The sequence below is a fragment of the Triturus cristatus genome, chromosome 12, assembly GCF_964204655.1.
Source record: "Triturus cristatus chromosome 12, aTriCri1.1, whole genome shotgun sequence".
Taxonomy (NCBI): Eukaryota; Metazoa; Chordata; class Amphibia; order Caudata; family Salamandridae; genus Triturus; species Triturus cristatus.
This window is the reverse complement of record NC_140595.1, coordinates 293,355,451-293,382,134: the sequence shown is the minus strand read 5'-3', so window position 1 is coordinate 293,382,134 and position 26,684 is coordinate 293,355,451. Positions and strand designations below refer to the sequence as shown.

The following is a 26,684-nucleotide window of genomic DNA, read 5'->3' as shown; positions in this document are numbered from 1 at the left end:
GCAAAAAGGAGAATAAAAAAAAATGGAAACGACATGGAAGAGTTATTACTCAAAGGGATTAGGAACAAGAGGAATATTTCTTTCCTGTGACCCTCTGTTGGTCAGTTTTGTCTCGTAACTGGGGTAGTCCGTTGCACAGTTAGCAGTAGCAGACTGCGGTAGCTGTGTAGACATGGTGACCTAACCCCACAATTAGTGAGCGAGTCCATGAGCATCATCCGGTCTCCAAAAGTAATATATTCTGCAAGTCACAGTCGCACTTACATTTGTATGGTGGAGAATTCTGGCCTGTCCAACCTTTGCCTGAAATTCCTGACAAATTTGGACCATCTCTTTTCTACATTGCTCTGTGATTCAGTAAGTTTTTTGAAGAAGGGGATGGGGCAGACCTTCAGGTGTAAACAGACAACTGAAACTGAAAGACCCACAATGTCCCCACTCGATCTTGTAGCTGGGAAGCCATGGAAGTGCTTCTCCTGTAGTTTCCACTTTCTCATTTTCAATCTTCTACATATATGAAATTTCCAGGCCCTTTTCGGTAGAGCTGTTCTCTGAGATCTGACAGGACCCCGGCCACATTTTCAGATTATTTAGAAACAATAAATATGCAACAAATTAATCTTTATAGCAAAAATTTACATAATCAGTGTTATCCCAAACGTTTGCCATGGATTTGCCACTCCTAGACCTACATTGGACGTCACTTGTTGTTGCAATGCCTCCACTTCTGATTAGAGTGTGATCCAGATGTACTCTTAAGGAAAGATTTCTTAAAGGTAATTGACGCTTCGGTTAAAAAATACTATTCTTTTATTATTTCTGATTCTTTATTTGCTGTTTACATTTTGGATGAAATTGACTGACTAGTTGCAAAAACTATTTGCGTGAAAAGTCTTAGGATCATGAAGATGGGCCTGAACACTGGTATGCTTATCAGGAACACAGACTGTATTTCGAGGTCTTTCAACCTAAAGATTAATACTCTGTAGTTGAATGTTGAAGAGGTGGTTTTTATTATTCTTAGTTAAGGATTTTTTCATAGGCCAACACCTGTTTCACGACAGCAAGTTGCTTCATCATAGCCGAAAGATATATATTTCACTATTAATCTTATAAACAAGGCATAGTGGGAACCAATCAACATTCCAATGTGGGAACAAAGAGATAACAGAGAGAAAAACAAAGTTTGATCAAAGTGAGAAAACAACAAAACATTTAGTGTCATATAATCTTCATTCAAATAACAGCAGACATATCCTTGTAAATAGATACAGAAACCTCAACTAAAACTGAGGCATAGGATCAAAAGAAACTATTACCAAAATGTGTTTAACAAAAAACGGTTTCAAAGTGACAAGAGTAGAACCCAGTATCAGAAATTGATTGAGTAAGACTACAATCATTAATAAGTCATGAAAAAAAGAGGAGTGAAGCCAAAAATAGAAGAGGAAACTAAGGAGATCGAATAACAGAAAAGATGACAAACATATTTAAAAATCTAGATCAGCCTGTTAAGAATCCCAAATAGCTTATCACAATATAAGTGAGTAATCCTAAATAGGGGGTATAACAGTATAAGAATAAAAGATTGTGCTGAATATATCGCATTAGTTGTGACCTAAAAAGATTAAAACACTGAGAGTACATTGTAAGCCCAAATGAGTATTAGAGAAAGAATATACAAATATCATTGTAATTAAAATCAAACCAAATGTTGTGAGCTAAGAGTGATCTAAGACACTTTTCAGATTGAGACAACGAATAGTAGTAGTAATAACTTTATTTTGGGTATAAGCAGCCGCGGCCCGTGCAGGTAAGAGCGGTGGGGTGGTGGGGCCGGGTGAGGGGAGATTTTGACAGACAATGGCGAGGGGGAATTAAATAAATAAATAATTTTCTCTCGTCATATACCCCCTCACCCGGCCCCACTGCTCTTGCCGGCACGGGCCGCGGCTGAATATAAGCCATAAAAGTGTAATAATCTTCCATAAAACACAATAAAACAATACATATAATCATCAGGTAAAAATCTTCAAAATATTACATCATAAAATTTAGACATCTGGAGTTAATCACAATAAATCAAGTCTAGCCTCAATTAACATCAGAAATTCAAAAGTGAGCCTGATTTGTCCCATTTGGAGGTGTGAGTTCTTAATGGAAGTAGTCCGCATCTGAATTGAACATATAAACGTTTGGTTTGGAAGGTAAATATTCTGTCCATATAGGGCTCAAACCAAGGTTGCGATTTATGGTTGATGAACTGTCCTGTTATACTCCCCTCAGAATGGCCTTTCCATATCTGGTACATTGCTTCCTTCCAATACATTTGTTTCACTTCCTGTACATCGGTTTTAACTATATATGCTGGGGCTCTCCATGGTTCCCCCATCCAAATACTGCCTGTAAGTTTTTTATTTGCTTAAGCCAAAGGGTACATATTTCTTTATCATGAGTTATCAATTCTTTTAGTGATTCCCACTACGGTGTCAGCTCCACAGTTAACCATAGCTGAGTCCAATATAACCGGGGTTTAAGCATGAAGACCATAATAATGGGAATTAAATGCCAGATCAAATCTAAGGGGTATAAGAGGTGTACTCACAGGCAAGTTAAAAAGGACCCTAAAAATGTATTATCGGTCTTATTAAGAATTGCTGTGTCTACATAACCCCATATCTCAGCTCCATAGATAGTTGTTGTCAACGCCGTAGCTCTATATACAGTAATGGCAGGCCATACCCATCCTCCAGAGGTGGCCTTATATTTCCTCCCAATTGCAGATGCCTTCTGATGTAACATGTTCTCACTTTTTTCTAATTGAACCCCCGTGTCAGATTATCCGTTAATCTAACACCCAAATAATCAAAATGTGTTACCTGTTCTAGGGGAACCCCATCTATTTTTATCTTCCCTCTAAAGGTCCTATGGGGATTTATTGACATGAACTTTGATTTAGATGGATTCATTTCTAATCCCCTATTAGCACAAAAGACTATGAAAGTATTTAATTCTGTTTGTAGGCCAATGGAGGTTCTTGATGGAAGTAAAGTGTCATCTGCAAACATTAGTAATGGGAGAGAGACACGTGAAGATTTAGGTGCATTATGTCTGCATTGGGCTAGCCATTTGACCGCTTCATTAATATAGAGACTAAAGAGAGTAGGTGCAAGGACACATTCCCGCCTAACTCCCTGCTTAATGTAGAAATCTGTCCGTTATGTCCCCCTCCATATTCCATTTTACCCTGGCATATGTATCAGCATCAAGTACCCTCAAGATCCGGAGTAGATACCTTGGGATTCCATAGTCATCCACGACTTTCTAGAGGTTGTCCCTCTGAACCAGGTCGAATGCCACTCTTAAATCAATACAATTGACTATTTTTGGCTTCACTCGTCGCTTTTCATGATTTTGTAATGATTTTAGACTTAATTAATCAGTTTCTGATTCCGGGTTCTACTCTTGTCACTTTAAAAACGATTTTTGTTAAACATATTTGGGGGATAGTATCTTTCAATCCTATCCCCCCCACCCACGCCTGTTTTAGTTGTGCTTTCTGCATCTATTTACAAGGATATGCCTGCTATTGTTTGAATGAAGATTATACGAAATCAACGAATTAAATATTTTGTTGCTTTCTCACTTTTTTTAAGTTTGTTTTTCTCTCTGTTATCTTTTTGATTCCGCATTGGAATGTCAGTTGGTTCACACTAATTTGTGAAGTATATAACTTTTGGCTTAGATGGAGTGACATTTTGTTGTGAAACACGTGTTGGCCTAATAACTCCTGAACTAATGATGATAAAAATCACCTATCTGGGGGCGTGGCCAAGATGGTGACCGAGTAGGACTTGCCTGCTCGTCGCTCCGTCCTGTCGACTAGGCCCCACCGACACAGCGTTGAGTAGCAGACCAGACAGAGTCACGATGCCTTACTCCTCCCCCCCCCCCGACAACAGCCCTAGGGGCCAGCAGAGCCAAATCCTGATGGTGAAAGGAGTGGAGAGAAGGGGTTTGGCTGCCGCTTGGACATCGCAGATGACCCCGGGTGGTGTAGAGCTCGTGCTAGGTTGCACCTGTTGGTGTGCGGCTGGGTGACTCTCCCCTTGGACGGGAGTGATCCAGTCTTGTTCTCGTTGACTGGGGCCACCCTCAGGTGTGCAGAAGGCCTGGGGTGCACTAAAGACGACCCGGAGCAGAGGAGGCGACCATGGACCCTTGTGGTGAGAGATGCTCGGGCCGTAGGAAGTGGACCTAGCCTCTCCCCCACCCCCCCACCCCCAGCGGACACTCAAGTACGAGCAGTGGTGCCGTGGGGTGGGGACAACGAGGGGTCTCGCAGGCTGTAGGTGTTGATCGGCTCCTAGTTGGAAGAACAGGTGGTCCACTGGGCCTGGACACTCGTGGTCTGGAGCTGGGCCAAGCGGCCATGATCGAACAGGAGGTTGAGGTGTGTGGCATTCCCTCCCCCTGCTTAAGCCTTACTAAACATAACTGTGCTGAAAGACCTCAGCTTTAGTAGCAGTGACCCAAAGACCTGCGGAGCCTGGTTTGGTCGAGGTCCACTGCTGGGATTACAGACCCGGCCGCTGCCCGGTTGCTGAGCGCGGCTCAGGCCGGGGCTGCGTGAACATTTGTCAGGAATCCCCTCCCGCACATGGATTCCCTCCCACGATGCCACTTCCGTGAACCTGGTGCGCTTGGAGGAGAGCGGACTACAACTCCCAGAATGCCCTCCGGCAACAATTGCCTCATGGAACTCAAGAGTTCTGGTTACATAACACCAAGGGTAACGCCTAGTTTTCATGTTATGCAACTCAAGAGTTCTGGTTGCATAACACCAAGGGTAACGCCTAGTTTGCATGTTATGCAACTCAAGAGTTCTGGTTACATAACACCAAGGGTAACGCCTAGTTTTCATGTTATACAACGCCGAGAGTACTACTTAAGGAGAAGATCACTGGGACTCGGCGTCGGATATTCTGATCTTTGCCGGAGTACCTGGTTGAGGTACACGGACCCGTTGGAGAGTGGAGCGGCGGAAGGAACATTCTAAGGAGCGGAGGAGAGGTGCTGGCGTGTGCTTCCTGCCCGTGTCCTGTCCCGTTCTGAGAGCCGTATTCAACGTCATTGGGCACAAGTACCGTTGGTAGAGCCGAAGCTCCCAACGGCCTGACAATTTGGAGAGATCGAGGTTGGTGCGAGCCGAAGCTCCCAACCCTCGTTACTTGGGTGAACACACGCTTAGAGCTAAGACGCTATCCAGGAGGTGTTTCCGCGTCTTAGCCATCGACACTCGTAGGAGAACTGGGATAGGTAGAGCGGCTGCTCCCATCCATTCTCTGCACCACCTTGGGTATCATCACTTAAACCCGGATACAAGAGACGCACACTAGGAGGTGTTCCCAGCGTCTTTGTGTTGTGGCAGTACTCTGGGGGAAACTGGTAGAGCGGCTGTTCCCAGGTGGTAGAGAGCCCGGCCGGGTGACTCCCACGTGCCCCCCGTATATTCCACAACCTTGGAACTACCCTTCACAGCGGTCGAGTGGCATTGTCGGCCACTGCTTAGCACTGTGCCCTCCGTTGGAGCATACCGGGACCGGTGTGCATGCGGAGGACGGTTAGAAGAGCTGTGAATGGGTATCGTACTTTAACTGGTGATTCCAGTACCGGTATTCTTTGTTGTCTGTAGTTGTTTATCTGTTTATTAAATCCTCCTTAACCTCCCTTTCTCTGGTCCGTTGTCTGTTTGTCCCAACCCCGAGAAAGCCAGGACGTTACATAATATCCGACCTCTTCCATAACTATCTCCTGGTTGGGCGAACGACATGGCCACGATTGAGGATGTTTTGGCCGTCTTAGCCGCGATGCAAATCGAGCTCACCGCTTCCAGAAAGGAAACAGCAGACGTTAAGGCTAGACTGGACGCTCTGCAGAACGATCCGCTACAGGCGGATGCCTCTCACACGGCCACGGCTCCTGCGGTTGTGGTAGAGATGCCCGTAGCCATTCCTTTGGCGACACCAGAGAGGTACAGCGGAGACCCCAACACAGTGCAGGTATTCCTCACTCAAGTAGCACTGCATCTGTCCTGCAAACCAAAGGCCTTTCCGACCAGCCAAGCCAGAGTGGCCTTTCTGATCTCGTATCTTGCTGGGAACGCGGCGCAATGGGCAGTCCCACTGGTGAGCAGGGACGACCCTATCCTATGTGATTGGGGAGCCTTCCGCGAGGAATTCTTGAAGGTGTTTGATCGAAGGGCGGACTCGTATACTGCCGATCGAGAGATGTTGGAGCTGAGGCAAGGCAACAATGATCTGGTGCAGTACCTTAATGCTTTTCGACGGTTAGTGGCCGAAACCAAGTGGCCCATAGCCAAACAAACCGCGCTGTTTCACCAGGGCTTGAGCGAAGAGCTCAAAGATGTGGTAGCACAAATCGACCCCCAACCCAAGACATGTGAGGGCTTGATCAACCTGGTGCTACGGCTGGACCATAGATTGAACGAAAGAAAGGGCGATCACAAGAGGAAAGGGAAAGCGCTGCCATCGTATGTTTCGATGGGTGGCCCTGAGACCAACTCCTCCACCAGGACAGAACCCATGGACATAGGAGCTATAAGGGCGAGCCTTACAGCCACTGAAAAAGAATCACGCCGCAAGCAAGGCCTTTGCCTTTACTGCGGAAAAAAGGGGCACTATGTACGCGAGTGTCCAGCCAAGCCAAAGACCTCACGATACCGAGCGAACAAAACGGTGACAGCAGTGGTGGACGCACCGGCGGAAAACTGAGGGACTCCGGGTCTAGGGAAGGGGCATCTTGGAGTCACACCCACATCCCTTCCATGTTGAGCCCGAATCAAAAAGGGCGAAGACATTTGTTTATTACCTTACACGTAGGAGTGCAGGACCAGTGGATACCTGTGGTAGCCATGGTTGATTCAGGAGCCACGGGCATGTTCATGGACTACAATGAAGCACGGAGACTGGGTCTCACTCTCCTTCCCAAACAGATACCAGAGGAGGTGTATGCAGTGGATGGGAGAAGTCTGGTGACCGGACCTATCGGACAGCACACAGGAGAAGTACCGGTGAGGTTCGGAAAACTGCATAACGAACGTATCGATTTTAGCATAATCAGAGCCCCGCAGTACGGGGTCATATTGGGTCTACCCTGGCTCCAAAAACATAACCCAACGGTGGATTGGCCTACGCATCACATTGAGATGACTTCCCCATTTTGTGAACAATGGTGCGGCATGCGGCAGTACCCCCACGTAGGTGAGGTAGGCGAAGGGCACACGGTCGCCACGGAAGCAGAAAAGGCCGTAAAGCTGCCCAGAGTGTATCACAGTTGCGGGGACGTCTTCGATGAAATCCGAGCGGTGGTGCTCCCTCCACATAGACCGTTCGACTGCCAAATCGACCTGGTTCCGGGGGCTAGCGTTCCAAGCGGCAGACTGTATGCGCTCACAGAACCCGAAAATGTACATCTACGGGGATATTTGGATAAGTTACTAGGGCTGGGGTTCATCAGGCCGTCGAAATCCCCTGCCGCATCGCCTCTCTTTTTCATCCCGAAAGCAAATGGCGAATTGAGGGCCTGCGTGGACTTTAGGGCCTTGAACGCGATAACCATAAAAAAACGGTACCCCTTGCCTCTCATAAGCGTTCTCCTGGAACAGGTAAAAAAGGCCCAAATATACACAAAGCTTGATCTCAAGGGGGCATACCATCTAGTGCGCATGAGGGACGGTGACGAATGGAAAACCGCCTTTAAGACCAGGTTCGGGCTCTTTGAGTACCTCGTCATGCCGTTCGGACTATGCAATGCCCCTGCCGCCTTCCAATACTTCCTCAATGAGGTGTTCCGGGAGGTATTGGATATCTACGTGGTCGTTTATATAGACGACATACTCATCTACTCCAACTCAGAGGAAGAACACGTACAGCACGTATCCGCGGTTCTCAAAAAACTGAGGGAAAACATGCTATACTGCAAACTCAGCAAATGTGACTTCCACGTCACATCAGTGGAATTCCTTGGGGTGATGCTGAGCCCCAACGGACAGGAGATGGCGGAACGCAAGATCAGAGCGGTGGAGGAGTGGCCGGTGCCCCGAGGAGTAAAGGAAGTCCAGAGCTTCATAGGCTTCGCCAACTTTTATAGGCGTTTTATTGAGGGGTTTTCTGGCTTGGTTGCCCCGATCACGCAACTACTAAGGAAGTCTCAGGAGTTCGTGTGGGGACCAGAAGCACAAAAAGCATTTGTGGCCCTCAAGAAGGCCTTCAGCACCGCCCCGGTGCTAGCTCACTCGAATCCGGAATTACCCTATGTGGTAGAAGCGGACGCCTCTGATGTGGCGCTGGGTGCCATTCTATCTCAGAGGAATGAGGTGTCGGGTTTGCTCCATCCTGTGGCGTACATCTCTCGTAAATTGAACGACGCGGAACGCAATTACCATATTGCAGAGAAGGAACTACTCGCAATAAAGGACGCATTTGCTGAGTGGAGGCATTTGTTAATGGGGGCCAGACACGTGGTTACAGTGTATACGGACCACAGAAACCTCCAGTTTCTGACGGCGGCGCGGCATTTATCTCCCCGTCAAATGAGGTGGATGATCTTTTTCTCCGGTTTCAATTTCCACATCACATACCGACCCGGTACGGAGAACAGGAAAGCGGACGCGCTTTCGAGGCAATCGAATGCCAGGGATCCGCAGCCGGTTGCCGAACATTCCATCATCCCTCCAGGAGTTGTGATAGGGGTGATTCAACCACAGACGTTCCTCAGGGGGGTCCAGAAGGGGACCCATACCTTCATGTGGCAGAGGTGGCTTCACAGTCACAAGGAGTGGCAGATGAAGGACGGGATTCCGGTGAAAGGACGATGTATGTTGTTACCCACGCCTAGGCTTCGAAAACAGGCCTTCACCTGGTGCCACGTGTCTCCCTGTGCCGGCCATCTGGGTGTCGAAAAGACGGTAGCGAGCCTAGGACGGCAGTTCTGGTGGCCTGCCATGAGAACAGATGTCCGGAATTGGTGTTCATCATGTACCGTTTGCGCATCCATGAAATCGGACCACAGAAGATCGCAAGGACTCCTCCAACCCCTTCCTACACCGACCAAACCCTGGGAAAACATATCCTTGGACTTCATTGTCGGGCTACCAAAGGATCAAGGAAAGACGGCCATACTGGTGGTGGTGGACTATCTCACGAAGATGGGGCACTTCCTCGCTTGCAAACAGGTACCTTCGGCAGGAGAGCTGGCGTCGTTGTTATTGAATAATGTAGTGAGACTACATGGCCTACCCAACGTGATCGTGTCGGACAGGGGGTCTCAGTTCACGTCGCACTTCTGGAAAACTTGGTGTTCGGCGTTACACGTCAAGTCTGCCATGTCCACGAGTTATCACCCGCAGACGGACGGCCAGACGGAGCGCCTGAACCAGTCGCTCAAACAATATCTGCGTTGTTTTGTAGAGCAAGGAAAGGATGAGTGGGTGGACCTACTTTGGATCGCGGAAATCGCGTACAACAACGCCACACATTGTTCCACCAAGGCCTCCCCTTTTTATAGTAACTACGGCCATCATCCCCGGTTCTTGCCGTTTCTGCACCCGGTCAGGGAAGACAGATTGCCGACAACAGCCAAGAGGGTGGCCCGCATCAAGGAGGCCTTGATGAGTTCTCGAGTTGCCCTGGAGGGGGCTAAAGCCACGTATAAAGCCTTTTCTGATAGGAGGAGACGGCCTGGACCGGTCTACAAACCTGGAGATTACGTCTGGGTCTCTACACGGCACATGAGATTCAAGAAAAGTAGCGTGTTCCATCCCCGCTTCATGGGCCCATATAGGATCCTTCGATGCATCAGCCCGGTGAACGTGAAAGTGTGCCTGCCCCAGTCCCTGCGGATCCATCCCGTGTTCCACGTTTCCCTCTTGAAACCCGCGAACGCGGTGAGGCCTCGTACGCCGGTGTCGGTGACTGTGGATTCGGAGGTGGAGTACGAGGTGGCTGGTGTCTTGGATTCCAAGTGGCGCAGGGGCAAACTATGGTATCTGGTGGCATGGAAGGGGTACGGACCCGAGGAGCAGTCATGGGAACCTGCGGCGGGGGTTCACGCTCCTCGTCTGGTATCGTCGTTCCATCGTCGATATCCTTCCTGTGCTGGTCCTGATGGGGGGCGCTGATGGGAGGGGGATGTACTGTCAGGAATCCCCTCCCGCACATGGATTCCCTCCCACGATGCCACTTCCGTGAACCTGGTGCGCTTGGAGGAGAGCGGACTACAACTCCCAGAATGCCCTCCGGCAACAATTGCCTCATGGAACTCAAGAGTTCTGGTTACATAACACCAAGGGTAGCGCCTAGTTTTCATGTTATGCAACTCAAGAGTTCTGGTTGCATAACACCAAGGGTAACGCCTAGTTTGCATGTTATGCAACTCAAGAGTTCTGGTTACATAACACCAAGGGTAACGCCTAGTTTTCATGTTATACAACGCCGAGAGTACTACTTAAGGAGAAGATCACTGGGACTCGGCGTCGGATATTCTGATCTTTGCCGGAGTACCTGGTTGAGGTACACGGACCCGTTGGAGAGTGGAGCGGCGGAAGGAACATTCTAAGGAGCGGAGGAGAGGTGCTGGCGTGTGCTTCCTGCCCGTGTCCTGTCCCGTTCTGAGAGCCGTATTCAACGTCATTGGGCACAAGTACCGTTGGTAGAGCCGAAGCTCCCAACGGCCTGACAATTTGGAGAGATCGAGGTTGGTGCGAGCCGAAGCTCCCAACCCTCATTACTTGGGTGAACACACGCTTAGAGCTAAGACGCTATCCAGGAGGTGTTTCCGCGTCTTAGCCATCGACACTCGTAGGCGAACTGGGATAGGTAGAGCGGCTGCTCCCATCCATTCTCTGCACCACCTTGGGTATCATCACTTAAACCCGGATACAAGAGACGCACACTAGGAGGTGTTCCCAGCGTCTTTGTGTTGTGGCAGTACTCTGGGGGAAACTGGTAGAGCGGCTGTTCCCAGGTGGTAGAGAGCCCGGCCGGGTGACTCCCACGTGCCCCCCGTATATTCCACAACCTTGGAACTACCCTTCACAGCGGTCGAGTGGCATTGTCGGCCACTGCTTAGCACTGTGCCCTCCGTTGGAGCATACCGGGACCGGTGTGCATGCGGAGGACGGTTAGAAGAGCTGTGAATGGGTATCGTACTTTAACTGGTGATTCCAGTACCGGTATTCTTTGTTGTCTGTAGTTGTTTATCTGTTTATTAAATCCTCCTTAACCTCCCTTTCTCTGGTCCGTTGTCTGTTTGTCCCAACCCCGAGAAAGCCAGGACGTTACAACATTCCAGTTGGACAGATGGTGCGCGGCCTTTCGACCTGGTGACAACTGCCTGGCTCGGACTTCGGTGAGCCAGAGATTGGCTCCCCTGAACTGTTGGGCCTGTGGCGCAAAGGAGGCTGGCCCGAGACAGTGCAGCCGGCCTGAATCTGGACCGCGAGCGACACAAGGCCGTGAGGGGCAGGCCGAATCTCCCCATCCTCTGGACGATGCCCTGAAGACTAGGTCAGTGTTGCCAGGAGAGAGGGGGGATGAAGCATTTCATTCGCTGCGGGGGTCTCCCAGCTCCCAGTACAGGGGACAAGAGATTCGCCAGGCCTACAGGACTGAGTTTGGAGGAACCAGGCCTAGAAGGCTGAGGGTGGAAGTGTAGGGGGTGAGAGGAGTGCCCCCCCCACCCCCGGTCTGTCCCTGAAACACAGTACCGAACAGAAAGCAGCCTCCCCTGGTGCTGATAACTTGGTCACGATTAGGGTCAGTCAGACCCAATCAGCTAATAAAGCCTGACTTAGCCCAGTGGTGGCCGAGAGGCTGGAGCTCGAATAGGACTGGTGGGTTTGGTGCTGGTCCTGAGGGGCAAAGAAATAGGCTGAACCGAATCCGGCTGAACTGGTGCCAGCCTTTGTGAACGAGACTACTAGGGCTGGGCCACTCGCCAGTAGTCTGAACTGGGTAGATGATCCTGGAAACCTGGGAGTGAAACGGGCCCTGGAGACCTATACCTGGATCTGGTGGGCCCGAGAGTACCGGACGGGGCAAGGAGCTGGGAAACGCAACGCACTATACAGAGGGATAGAGCATTAGCAACGTGACCGCGCCATAGATGCCAGCAAGACACGGATGTGCTTAGCAAACCAAGTGGCGGGCACTGTGCAGTTGGGAAATGGCATCAAATAAAAACAAGAAGGAACTCTCTGTTAAAGATCTCCTACTTAAGTCTAGCACCACTAACATAGACGTGGCCCCCTCCGTGCAGGGAAGCTCCATGGGCCCGGAAGTAGGAGATGCAGAGGCCCCAGTGACACTCTCCTTTCTTGAAACCTTGTTCACCTCTCTGAAGGATGATCTGCACACTATGAAAAAGAAGCTAGCCCAAGAGATTAGGGAGGTCCGAAGGGATCTAGACTCAGTGGGAGAGAGAGTAGACACACTAGAGACACAGGCCTCCGCCAAGGATGAGGAGATAGACCAGCTTCAACAGGAGGTCCTCCGCCTAAGGGACCAGCACAGCACCTGGATCTCCAGGCGCATGCGGAGGATCTTGAAAAGTGCTCCCGACGTAACAACATACGAATCGTGTCGGTCCCACTCGGGGTGGAGGGGACAGATATCGAGGCTTATGTTCAGGAACTCTTCCGCTTCATTCTGGGTGCCCCGCCGGACCAGTGGATAAAGTTGGATCAAATGCCCAGGGTGGGCCTGAGGAGAGCGGGCACGAGCCCCCAGCAGACATTCTCACGTGCGTCCATGATTTTCAGTTCAAGGAACGAATTCTCCGAGAGGCCCGAGATAAGCAACCCATCGAGTTCCGGAGCTCCCGACCCCTCTTGTCAATACAGACTTTGAGGCCGCATGATTATGCTGGTTGGGATTGGCCTTGGGTCCCGAGGGTTTGAGTTATAGAACTCCCAGTCATCTTGACTGAAGGGGCCTGGGTAGGACACTCCTGGCACCCCTATTGCAACACTCTGGGATGCCCTGAAAGCAGTGGTCAGGGGAAAGTTTATCACTATCACCGCATTCAACAATAAAATTCAGAGAGAAAAAAGGGAGCAACTTTCCCGTGAGGTAAAGGAGTTAGAACGTATTCACCAGAGAACAGGTGCCCCAAGGGTCTGGAGGCAGCTCAAGGCTGCGCGAACCCAATAAGCAGGCCTGGATATTGACAGGGCAAAGTATGCAACGCTAAGGCTTAGGCACTCCTTCTACACTGGGGGGGACAGAAGTGGGCGGCTCCTGGCTAACAGTTTAAGGGCACAGCGGTAGGCCTCCAATATTCCCACAGTTATCGACCACTCCGGACAGGAGCAGGCCTCCAACCAGGCCATTGCAGAAACATTCCGGCAGTACTATTTGTCCTTATATGGAGCACAGCAACTTCCTGATGATAGTCCTGCCAAATATCTGAATGGCGTGAATACCGCCAAACTAACACCTGACCAGAGCGATGAGTTTGAATCCCCTATCAAACTGGAGGAGGCGATCTCAGCCATCTCCAAACAAAAACTGTTCAAGTCTAGTGCCCGGATGATTTTCCATCCCTTTTTTATAAAACCTTCTGCTCCACGGTGGCCCCAATACTTGCAAGGGTGTATAACTCGATTGGGCTCTCCTCTCCAATTCCATCCACGATGCTAGAGACATTAGTCACAGTCATACCCAAACCAGGGAAGGACACGCAGCATTGTGCATCCAATCAGCCCATCTCCCTCCTCAACATGGACCGTAAACTGTTCACAGGGATCCTTCTCTATCAATCTTCAGGGTTTGATAGACCCGGATCCGTCGGGCTTCGTGCCCAGTCGTCAGTGCTCTGATAACACCAAACACCTTTTACACATCATCAGCAAAGCCTAGTGTTTTGGTATTGAACGCATGATTCTCTCTATTGACGCTGAGAAGGCGTTCAATATGGTGCACTGGCGCCATCTAACAGCGACCATGCGCCACTTTAACCTGCCAGAGAGAATTATAAGCTGGGTCCTAAGGAGTTATACTAACCCAACTGCCTCTGTCTGAGTGAACGGCCTCACCTCGGACCCCTTACCTATTCTGTAGGGAACACAACAGGGCTGCCCGCTCTCACCACTCTTCGCCCTCTACGTGGAGCCTACCGCCCAAAGGGTGTGTAATGATCCTTAGATATCTGGGGTGGTGTTTGGGGGTGAGGAACACATGATCAGTTTATATGCGGATGACGTAGTTGCCACTTTGGAAAACCCTGTGGTCTCCCTGCCTGCCCTTATGGCCGAATTGTAACACTTTGCGCGAGTGTCAGGATTCAAGGTCAACGTCCACAAGTCACAAGCTCTTAGCCTGTCTCTCTTCCCGGACACAACAGAAGAACTCAAACTCACAGACCATATTCAATGGACCCAGGAGACCATCCCCTACTTAGGCCTTCAACTCGCAGCTAACACACCACCTCACTGAACTAAACTACGCTACTGCGACAAATAAGGGGCTGCCTCCGTAGATGGAGACCGCATTCGCTGTCTTTGTTGGGCCACATAGGGGCGATAAAAAAACATTTTTACCAAAGATGTTATTTATTTTCCCTCCCTTTTTCTGTGACGGGTATGCTTATGCTTTTTCACCAATGTTTAAACTATTTGAAGATCAGCCTTTAGAGTTCATCCAGCTGGTAGTCCTGCTTTTACAGGCAAGGATATAATAAAGCCTCTGAGCAAGGAGTCCCAATGTTACTGGTAAGTAACTGTTTCCCTTATGCTTACAGCTCTAAGTTCTGCCTTATGAGGTAAGGTATACTAAGCTGTGTCTATTGCACTGAAAACTCTGCTTCTTTCTGTTAACACTTTTGTCCAGTTGTATTTGACTTTAGAAAATTGTAATCCGCTCATGCCACCACCTTTCACAAGCATACCAGCTACATTATCAGTGGTTGACACTTTATTAGCACATCGGTGTTAGAATAGTTGTGTTCCTCCATGTCCTTCCGAGAAAGCATGTGATTTTCCTTTTGAGACGGTGACATTAGTGATTCTAACTAGAGACATTCCCCACATCAGTGTTGGTAAAAGCAAGAGTGTGCATGTCTGGGTGTTTCCATTTTATCTTACATTCATGTTTGTCACTCTTTTTTTCAGTGTCTCTTGCTTTTGTAGAGGAGGAGAGTTCTGGAGTCATCTGTAAATGAACCATTCTCTTTGTCTCCCGCTCTTCCCTTTCTTGTCTGTCTGTCTGTCTGTCTTTCTCTCAGTTGCATCCATGAAGGATCGGAGGCAGAGCGTAGGAGCAGGTACTCCCTGGTGCTTTCATCCCCCACTTGTTCTTCTGCACACTACCACCTGTGATCAGTACATTCACACAACTGCATCCCTTGGAATGTTGCATGTCTGTCTGTCCCACGTCCTATCTTTTTCCCTTATCCATGTGCATCATTGATGAATGTTTTATGATATTTGAGAATTAACCCTGTTTCTGGGACATCCCTAGTCAGTAAAGCTCAGAGGCATGTAAGAACTATAGCTCCAACAGTTATTGGGCCAATCATCAATGGAGTTACTTGTTGGTCTTGTAAGGTGTGCATGTGACATGCATGTTGCTGCCTGTGCACTGTGTGGGTGAGTGCTGGGATGCAAGTGAATCACTGGGAGACATGTTTGTATGATAACTGCTGAGTTGACATATAGAGCAGTGGTCAGAAGGGCTTCTGGGCAATTTGGCACTTGAAGGTCTTCAGCTGTTGCACATTGCCTGCATTCCGGTAACTTAGCCTATCTGAAGAAACACATTGCTTGCATTCCTGGTTACTTAACCTATCCCAAGAAACACACTTTTCTCCATAGGTAGCTGCAGAGAGAAGCATGTATCTCTTTCTGTAACATCAACCTTAAAACATCTGTTACCATCATACATTTCATAGAGCCCTATAGCAGCCCTATGCATTTCTTCTTCCTAGTTAATTAATCTTAATATCTAAAGTAGAACCAGCCAGCGCATTTTTCTCCTGTTAAACTGTCCTTTCCCCCAACCAAATAACTATTTCTTTAATGTGTGCCAAGAAATAGAGTACAGCCAAATATGAGATGCACCATTTTTCTTATTTTAGAAAAGTACCTTAAAATTGTATTGCTGCTTAAAGTTCTCTGGTAATGGTGAACCTTCTAGCTGTGGACTTTGTTTCACATCTGCTTGTTTCTACATTGAAATCTCCTTTTTTGTTTGAAGAATAATTCCTCGCACAGTAGCGTGCCTTAAAAAGTTGTAATTGTTCAAAAGAAACCACAATGTGTTGCATCACAGCCCTAAGCCTGCCCCACAGATGGCACAGGTGAGGGATTATCTAACTAGTGGAATGGGAATTGTACCCAGTGGCATTGTGATATGTAATGGTAACAGATCAGTGAGCTGGGCTTAAAAACACGTTTGTTCACCTTCTTAGCTTGCCTGACCGTCAGCAGTGCTAAGCCCATTTTAAGAGGGGAGTAGGAGCATTAATCCGGATATACAAGCATACCTTAAATGAGCAGTCCTTAAATTCTTTTTGTTTTTTGTTTAAATGTCTTTTATACGAGCAGTCCTTCTATTAGTACATATCATTATCCAGACTCTGAGGTTCACCTATGCAACACAATCAATCCTCCAATTGCTACTTATGTAGCAACCGCCTGAGGTGGAAGGCTTATGTTACATAAGATAACTCCCCATTTGATTTTTGTGTGAACTTTTTATGCCCTTAAAGAACCAGGTTTGTGTATTTGTGAGTGGGTAGGTATGCCCCGTGCTGTGAATTTTCACACAATTATATAGGCCTCTAACTTTCACCATGCCTCCTATCTACAAGTTTTATAATTCTTTAGGGCTATGTTTATCCTCAGCAGGAGACTCCCCAACCTGTAAGCCCCCCTCCCCCCGAACCTCATCTCTCCCTTCTTGGTCACTGCCAAGAACAGTAAGTGTCAGAATCTGTCTAAAACTCGATCAGCACTTCCAGGCATTTAAATGCAACACCCATTATGCTTTGAAATTGCTTGTGCCTATCTTAGAATTTACAAGATTATACATCCCTAAATCAATTTTCTCCTAGAAGAAAGCAAAAGAAAGATTTCCAGAAATAACTTCCAACTTTAGTAGCTATGAATTATAAATAAGGTCACTACTGCATTTTCTGTTTTGGCCAATCCTGTTTAGTTCTTTTAATCTTGAGTGGCAGCCTCAAAAAGAGAGGCCAAGCTTCTGTCAGTGCATGCATATAAGTTACGCACCTGGGGTATAATGTATTATTGGAAGAACTGCAACATTGTGTGCTTGATCCACCAAAATGCAAAAGTGATAGTCCCCAATCGTGCTCCTGGAATGGATAACATCCCTGGAGATGTGTTTTTAAACTATAAATCCTCGTGGCGCCTGTATATAAGACATCTAGCTAATGCTATTGCTTGTGGGGCACCAATCCCGGCCTCTTGGAAAGGGGCCGAGATTATACCGGTTTTTAAAAAGGGGGATAAATCCGCTGCAGCCAATTATAGACCAATAAGTCTTATAGATTCCATGCAAAAGGTCATGGGTAGATTGATCCTTCAAAAGCTTCAGGCATGGATGGATGATGAGCACATTCTTACCCCATTGCAAGCAGGCTTTCGTCCTCTTACGAGTACTATCGATCAGGTTTTTCGTTTTATCAACATTTATTGGAAAACAGTCGTATTGGGGAAGGGTGCTCTGTATGTGGTATTCGTTGATCTGAAAGCAGCCTTCGATCTGGTACCTTGACGTAAGCTATGGGATGTTTTGGATGAAATGGCGTTGCCAGCTGATTTGCTGTCCTTGGTCGTCCGCTTACACGAGGACAACCATGCACGGGTCAGGTGGGGACAAGGGGTGAGGTCACCGATTAATTTCCCGTTGAAAGAGGAGTGCGCCAGGGTTGCGTGCTTGCGCCTACTCTGTTTTCACTCTTCATGAATGGGGTCGTTGATTTCCTCCAGGAGACCCCCACCGATGCCCCTGTATTGGCAAAACAACATATACCTGTCCTCATGTTCGCGGACGATACATTGTTCGTTTCTAAGACCCCTAGTGGCCTACAAATGGCACTTAGAAGGTTTGAGGATTTCTGCACAAATCGGGGTCTTATAATTAATACTGAAAAAACTAAATTTATGACATTCAACGAGCACAAATCCTTTCGGGGTAAGGTATTTATGAATAATGTACCCCTTGAAAAAGTAGACGCCTTTACCTATCTGGGGGTTACGCTGCAGTCAGATATGAGCTGGTCCAAGCAAATTAATGCAGCTACCCTAAAGCATAAACAGGCCGAGCTAATTTTAAAACCTCGTTCTCCAAACCACTTGGCTCGTTTATGGAGATTTATGGTCTGAAAGTCCTAAGCTCTAGTCTGTATGGTGCGGAACTATGGGGGTTCCAGAACCTACGTACTATAACGGCTGCTGAAAATTCTTGTTTACGTAGGGCTGTTGGCGCCCCAAAAAGTACCCCTATGTGCCCATTATTGTTTGACCTAGGGAGGAAACCAATAAGGGATTTGGCTAAACTTCGCCCTCTTTTAAATTAGCAAAGATTGTGGTGCACGGGGGACCTTTCACACTATGCTAGAGGGCTAAAAGATGTAATGGACTCAGATTGTTCCCATAAGATTAAATGGCTAGGTGAGATAAGGTTGCTACTGGTGAACCTAGGCCTGATTGATCTCTGGGATGACCCCCTAAATGCTTCTTTTCCGTCAATGAAGTTATTGAAGGAGAAGTACTGGGGTATGACAATGGCAACAATGCGAGCAAAGGGTGTTACTAAACATTTGACAGGCCGATTCCTTGAACTGAAGACAAATCCTGCGCTAGAAGATTATTGGGATTTTATTGAAAAACCTTCAGACAGGAAGTTATACTTCCAAATGAGGATCGGTACCCTACCGGTTAGATCTTTTACTGGTAATTGGGCCGGGATTACTACGAAAGATTGCCCAAAATGTTTAGATAAAGAAGAAACGGTTAGCCATTTGTTGTTTTTTTGTCCATTATATAAAAAACCTCGGGCCATGTGGGTCATTCCTATCTGTAAGCTTTTGGGTTTTAGGAAGCATGATGAGGCCCTAAGAATTCTTACAACGGATCCATTACAGCCAATAGCAATTGCCATGGCTAAGTTTCTAGGCTGGGCCTGGTCCATTAGATCCAGGGTGGTGATTGAGGGTACCTGACTATTTGGTCTCAGTCATGAAGTTCAGACCAAATTATGAAATTTTAATATGTATATCGTAATGTATTGTGTTTTGCTTTTATGACATAACTGTCGAATAAAGCTATCTTGAACTTTGATAGTCCCTAGATTTCAACTTTCTTTGAATCCAGTCTGGCAAGAATGGTTCCACCTTATAGCCTTCTACTTCCTCAGATATACAAAGTACATCAATGGTATTACTGTGTGATTCTCCTTCTGTTTTTTCAACTCTTCACACTTCTTTGCCCTGTCTAAGAGGGATTTAACTTTCACTTTCATTGTGCTTACATCTTCAGGTAGTCTTCTGCTTCCATACTTCACAAATCATTTTTTATTAGATTCACAAACATGCTTAGGAGTTTATTGTGCCCTCCATTTCTGTCCTCTAATCTTGTTCCACCTTCAGGGACCCCTTTATGGAAGTCTTAGATCATCTTCATTACTCTCCTGTGTTCCTTTTTCTCCCACATGATTCTCATTTCCAGAGCAGCACATGCCTGTTAACTTATCTAATTTGTTTGTTAGTGCCTGCTTAATGACTTTCTATTTGCCCATCTCAGTTCAACTAAGTGTCTATATTATGAGCCACAAAATCCAAGTCATTTTCCTGCTTGACTGACATTGTTTCATTAATTAGCTCTTGTATGACTACAATGTGCCTGCCAGTGCGGCATGTAGGCTTCTTCAGTTCAACATGACAGATTCACACTCTACCAGCTCTATCAGATTCAGCTTCCATCCATGGTATTAGAGATAGTTGTCTGCCCAGACTGAGTACTACCTGCCACCCTCCCCTGTGCCGCTCAAAGGGAATAACGCAAGTGTGTGTGTACGTAAGCCCATACCTTTCACAGTATGATCTGGCAGCCTATCAGTCTCTTAGGTCACTAGTCGCTGACCTCAGCTCTGTGCCCACAGCTACTCAAGTACACAAGCTCTACTTGAGGACTAGAGCTTCAAATCACATACCATTCAAACAGGCAAGACACCTCCCTGTCACTCTGAAACTAGCCTTCTACTCCGAGGCTCCAGCCAGTGATTTCCCCCCAGCTGGCGTCCCACCTTTCACTACCAATCTGCTGTGTTTGCAAGTCTCCCATGGAACACTCTGGGTTGGTCATATCCTCTTGAACTGGATTGCTGCTGCTTCTTGATGCTCTTTTATAGACTTTTTGGCACATGTTAGAGAGTCACGGCAGGATCAGTCAAGGGGATGGTGGGAGCTGTGGCTAAACATGTCTAGGTAAGCATACCACCATTCCACACCCCTTGAACTTGAGCCTTAGTCCATTGGGAACCACTAAAGCTCTTACACAGCTGAGGTGATGTGATCTCATTTTTTTTAATTGCGATGTAGCCAGACTGCTTGATTTTGGATTGTTGGAAGCTACTGGAATCCTTTTTTTGTTGGTCACACGTGGATTACATTGCAGAACTCCAGCTGGGAGTTAACAAGCGCTCTGGTGAGCTCGATGCTAAATAGTTTCTGGAGGAGAGAGAATACCCTTTTGAACATCTTTAACTGGCAGTGGGGGGTTGTGAAGGCAAGTGTGTTGTGCAAAGGAAACATTGTGATCAATCTAGACCCCAGTGTTTTTCACTTTCTGTAACGGGGTTGCAGTTGCTCTCAATTCTTGAGCCTCGGAAATGGGACTGTGTTGTCTGCTGAGGCAGCCAGCAGTAGGGATCTTAGGTATGGCACCATTAAGGCTCGGAAAGCTTTCCTTTATACAATGGTCGATGTTTCAGATAATCTGGGATTTTGCTTCCGAATTCCTCTTAGTTGCCAGACAAATGTGGACACGCCTGTGATCTCCATACATTTAGAGTTGCTGCCATACATTTAGAGTTGCTATTGATGTAGTGAGGTTATATAATTGTCAAAATGGCAAGAGTGTTCCCCACCAATACTTTTCTAAAAGAAACATTGAAGGCCATTCAATTTGGCTTTTGTATAATTCATGCATATAGAGGAAGACAAAATACTTGTGCATAGACCAAAACACCTGCAAACAACCATTTAACTGGTATACAGGCACCCGTGCACAAACTCAGACATAGACACTTCCCGGCTCACAGGCCAACTAAGATACTGGCATACATTTATACAGGCCATCGTATGTACAGACATCCATGCAACGACCAAGTACTCCATGCTGCAGACATAAGGGCACCCCTGCACAAAGTCTCTCATTCTAAATAGGAGTATAGGGACAAGGTTAATGTATGGTCATGATATCATCCTTTCAAATGATTCAATACACTAAAACAAGTACAGGCTTCCTGTTGTTTTGTCTGCTTCATTCAGGATGCTAGACTGGTGAATCAATGAGTTTTGCAACTTGAATGTGTTGGATGAGTAGGTGGTCAGTACCTATTCTAGTGAGTATACAATGCACACAAGCACAAACCAACAGTCATATATACCTCGTTGTACCAGATAAAACTGGGTGATGTGCAGCAGGGAAGCATGCAAGAGGCATAGACTAGTGAGCAATGGAGTGCACAGGTCAGTGTACAGCAGCAGATAAGTGGTTGGTGGACAAGAGGATAGAACTCAGTGGGCACAGCAGCAGATCAGAAGGAGATTTGCAGGAACGAAGTAGATGTTGACGAACCTAACAAAAGATCATGTAGGAGTGCCTCAGAAAAGCACAGGGGATCTACATAGAGGGATTCCACATGTAAAATAGAAAACGGGGTGCCTAAATGAGTGATCTCAGTGAGGTGTTGGACTTAAGAAAAATGATATTTAATTTATTTCCTTTGAACGTCTTTGGTTCCTTCATTTTCTATCTCCATGCATTAAAATGGCATGGCAGAAAATAACCTTTATTCTGAGCAATATTGAAATACGTGAAATTTGAGGGCAGAGAAACTTCATGAACCTATTCTATTTGTCATTGCACACAAGAGCCTGATTCAGTATAATCAGCTATTCAAAAGGACTGAATTAGTCAGAATGGGAGTAATTCACTTTACTGTGCTGAGTGTATTACCACTGCATGCATTTATGCAATGAATAACCCAGTATTGTAAATCATTGGAATATTATTTGGGGCGGGTGACTGCTCACCTCAAGGAATAATCATAACCCTTGTCAGGGGGAACCCTCAAAGTCAATAAATTAGCCCGTGGTTAATTCCCTGGTAGCTATGGAACAGAGCAGTCAGACTTAGCTCAGGGCAATGTGTAAAGTATTTATGGAGTACCAAAACAGTAATAAAGCCATAATGTATCTCAATAAAAATCCCAAACTAAATTTAAAAAAATAGAATAAAATGTAATAAACCAAATGACAAAAATACTATAAGGGGAACCAGAGATATGAATTTGTAAAGTTTTAAGTAGGAATAGCACCAAAAAGCACAAAGTGTAAATGAATGTCAATGGTCGCTGTAGACTGGGACTTAGGCCCAATTTGAGGTTGCTATGATAGAGCGCAGTTCAGGTACACAACCAGGTTCATTGTAGTCAAAGAATGTACCTTCTGATGTAACCTTTAAGTCTCAGTCCACCACAGGAGTATACTTCTAAAAGCACCAGGACCTCGTTTGAGGCATCCAGAGACTCACAGAGTGTTAGACAGGGGTCAACAGCAAGTTTCATTCCAGGTCTAGTTGCCAGTGGTCAGCAGGGCAGATGCAAGAAAGGCCTCTTGTAGCTTGTTGTATCCCTGCTGAACAGGAGGTCAGCCTTATCCTTGTGACTGTTAGAGTCAACTTCTATGTCCTGTGTACAAGATGTAGAAGGTACAGCCCTTCAGGGTTCCTCTCAGGTCACAGGCAGCTGGTCCAGTCCTCTCCTGTTCTTCCTCAGGTCCAGCAATGTTCTGAAGAGTGTGCCTGGAGTAGCTACTTTTATCTCTGGCACCAGCTAGTTGGTGAGAATGACTTGTGGGCACACCCTAATCAACTGGGTAAACAATCCCAGGGCCAACTCTATCAACTTTAGGCATTTTCAAGTTGGTTAAAGTCTTCGCCCACATTCAACTTGGACTCTGAGGGCTTGGTGTGTGTGTGTGGGGAATGTACTATGGTAATCCTTGGGTCTTCCCACATCTAACTCTAAAATTCAGTTTGAAGCATCCACCATACCCACAATAAACCAGAGGCAGAAGTCTGGTACAAAAACAGGGGGTTTTAGCAACCAGAATACACAGGAATTGTCTTAGCATCTTGTTTCCTTACTTTCAAGTACGCCCCAAGTGTTATATTGAATACCCAGAGACAGAAGCCTAGTAGGACAAATCAGGGCTCTTCAGCAACCAGACATTGGATACACAGGGAATTGTTTTGGCATTGTGTTCTCTACCTTTTGAATATTACATGTGGCTCAGTAGTCCTGTGAAACAGGATTTTACTCTGTGCTGTCAAAAGGAGGCCCACAGCCCAACCATGCATATTCTGTGAGGCTCAGAGAAGTCTTATGTCCATTCTGGTCACTCTATGTTTTTTCTCCTGGAAGGCATTTCACACAGTTTTCACAGGTTTCAAATGCTAATCACTGGCTGGTAGAAGCTGGAGAGCAAATGCACATGAGCATCCACAACTTCAAGCAGGGAAAAGGTAACTTTCTAAAAGTTTAAATTCGTTAATATTTATTACAAATAAAACTTTACCATTGAATTTGGATACTTAATAAATATTAAAACTAGTTTTTTCAATATTTTTCTAGCTATTCCATTCTCGAAACAGAGCTTAAGGATTTTAATCTGTACTATTGTTTTCTACAAAGGACAGCTATGCCTGCCATAGTAAAAAATAGTTTTTGGGTGCTAGTCACTGTAAGGGCATCTTAACTTTAAATTTCTATATGTCCTACTTATCAGTTAAAATAATGCACCCTGGCTAGAAGGCCTAAATAGGTATAACTTATTAAGATTTAAAAGGGGGGCTTACCCTTCAGAGGGGTTTATTTTGAGAGATCGAATTGCAGTTTTTACACTACTACAGTCAGGCAGCACTCATAGACTTCAACCCATGTTTCCACTGCCACTCTATTGGATGGCACAATAAGTGGTGTAGTCCACTAGTGGCATTTAACTTACAGGCCCTGGTTGCATCTTGTACCATATACTAGGGACTTATAGGTAAGTTAAATATAGCAATTAGGAACAGGACTGGCTTTAGTGCTGGTGACGCCTGGTGCAATAATCTTCTTGGTGCCACCTCCAATGACTCACACATATCAGTTTAGGGTGTCAGGGCACTTAAATCACACACACATTATACAGAGACAATGAATGTGTCAGTCTAAAATAAATGTTACATAAAACAGTTAGGATTACAATGTGTAGGAATCGTATATCATCCATACTAGTAGGCAGTATATTTTAAGAGTGTTTGGTCTACAGAAGCACATTCTTCAATTTACAGTTTACCACAGTGATTGGGGTTGGCTTTATTGATATGACTATATTTTTACCCAAGCAAACCCCTTTTAGCAACATTAGGATAAATAAAGACTGGGAACAAAGGCATAACATTACAAAATATACCATGCAGTTTGCATGCAGCTCTTTGATAACAGTTCATAGGCCATTGTGCTCAATTTTGATTGTAACTTATGAACTGCAAGTAACAAAGGGATCTCTCTGACAAAAGCAGTAACCCCCTGAGCTATCCACATAAAACACAGTTCTGTGATCTGCATGGTACACGTTCTTAGCAGCAGGCATATTTACCCTCTGCACTACTTTATGATGTTTTAAAACTGGCTCTAGATAAAACCCTGGTCTCTCTCCAGCAGGAACAGAAATTGCCAGAGGTATCTTGACACGTGCATTGTCGCCTTACAGCTGCTCGGCACACAAGGAACTCTGCAAAAGGTGTTTTTAAACCCATAAGTTATTTCTAAACACAGCGAGCCTCCCCCTGAACACCCCACCTGTCAAGAATTCCTGTCATGCGAGGGGAGGAAAACGGTAACCAGCGTAAACGGACTACATCTCCCAGGATGCTTAGCGGTTGAGAGGTTATGTAAACAGGAGAGCTGTTACATAACTCAAGGAAAACACGCCCTTATGTAAACAGGAGAGCTGTTACATAACTCAAGGGAAAACACGCCCTTATGTAAACAGGAGAGCTGTTACATAACTCAAGGGAAAACACGCCCTTATGTAAACAGGAGAGCTGTTACATAACTCAAGGAAAACACGCCCTATAAAGGGAGGAACCGGGAGGTACAAGGCTGTCGGATATTGTGTTTACACCGACGTACCTGCTTCGTGAAGAGCAGTGTTCCGGAGTGGTGCTCCAGTAAGGCAAGAACGGAGGTAGGTCGAGTCGTTACTCCCTGGGCCGTGTCTTGCCCCATCGTCACCTGTGAAGGACCCGGAAGCTCTACCGGTCAACCATTGAGCTTCGCTTTTTGACTCGGCTGAGTCAAAGCGCAGTGGCGCTTTTGCTGGTTGGAGTCGTAACTCCCAGCCCGACCAGAGATACAGGGACTGCCAGCTGTAACGCACACCAGGAGGTGTTTGCCGCGTTACAGACTCGGAAGTCCACAGGATCGATCGAGCGGCTGCTCTCGGTTCAGTCTTCTTGCTTTTGATTGGGGTATCGGTGACGCATCACCAGGAGGTGACTCCGCGTTCCGGTGCAGTCTGAGGAAGAGGTTGAGCGGCTGCTCCCTTCAGGTAGAGACCCCGGCTGGGTGTTTCCCTGACTCCTCGATTCTCCCCAACACTCGTCGTGCCCCTCACAGCCTACCGATTGGCATTGTCGGCCATTTCATTTCTGCCCTCTGTTGGCATACGCCGGGATCGGCGTATATGCAGAGGACGGTTAGGACCATCCGTGCTGTGGGCTGGTAACGTACTTAGCCTGGAGGATTCCAGTGACTATAACTTTTGTTTATTCGTTGTATTGTTTTGCCTTCATTAAAATAACTAACCCTTCACAAGTGGTTGCGTCCTCATTATCGTGTCTGTTAAACGATCCTGGGACGTTCAGGGCGTTACAAAATATCCGACCGTAATAACACTAACTGTCTCCCGGTCGATAGCAGACATGGCAACACTTGATGATGTGCTGGCTGCTTTAGCGACCGTGCAAGTTGAAGTGGCTGCCTCCAGGCAAGAAACAGCCGATGTAAAAGCCAGACTGGATGCTATCCAATTGGACCCGCTCACGCCCAGCACCTCCCTCACGAACCAGACCCCTGCGGTAGTAGTGGAAATGCCGGTAGCCATCCCCTTGGCAACACCAGAGAGGTACAGTGGGGATCCTAACACAGTGCAGGTATTCCTCACACAAGTGGCGCTACATTTATCATGCAAACCAAGGGCGTTCCCCACGAGTCAGGCTCGTGTGGCTTTCCTTATTTCCTATTTGGCTGGAAACGCGGCACAATGGGCCGTACCTCTGGTGAGCAGGGACGACCCCATCTTAT

At 46.8% G+C, this 26,684-nt stretch overlaps 1 protein-coding gene across 8 annotated transcripts in view; it reads left to right on the top strand.

Annotated features, from left to right (window-relative positions):
* Positions 1-26,684, top strand: part of NDRG4 (NDRG family member 4) — an 885,840-nt gene that overhangs the window by 819,047 nt on the left and 40,109 nt on the right. For 4 of the 8 annotated variants that reach the window (XM_085637545.1, XM_085637550.1, XM_085637546.1 and 1 more), the window contains one exon: positions 15,304-15,342. The exons of the other annotated variants lie outside the window; for them this stretch is intronic. In XM_085637545.1, coding sequence (XP_085493671.1) covers positions 15,304-15,342 — 39 coding nt within the window. The remainder of the gene's footprint in view (positions 1-15,303; positions 15,343-26,684) is intronic. 8 annotated transcript variants of the gene reach the window in all.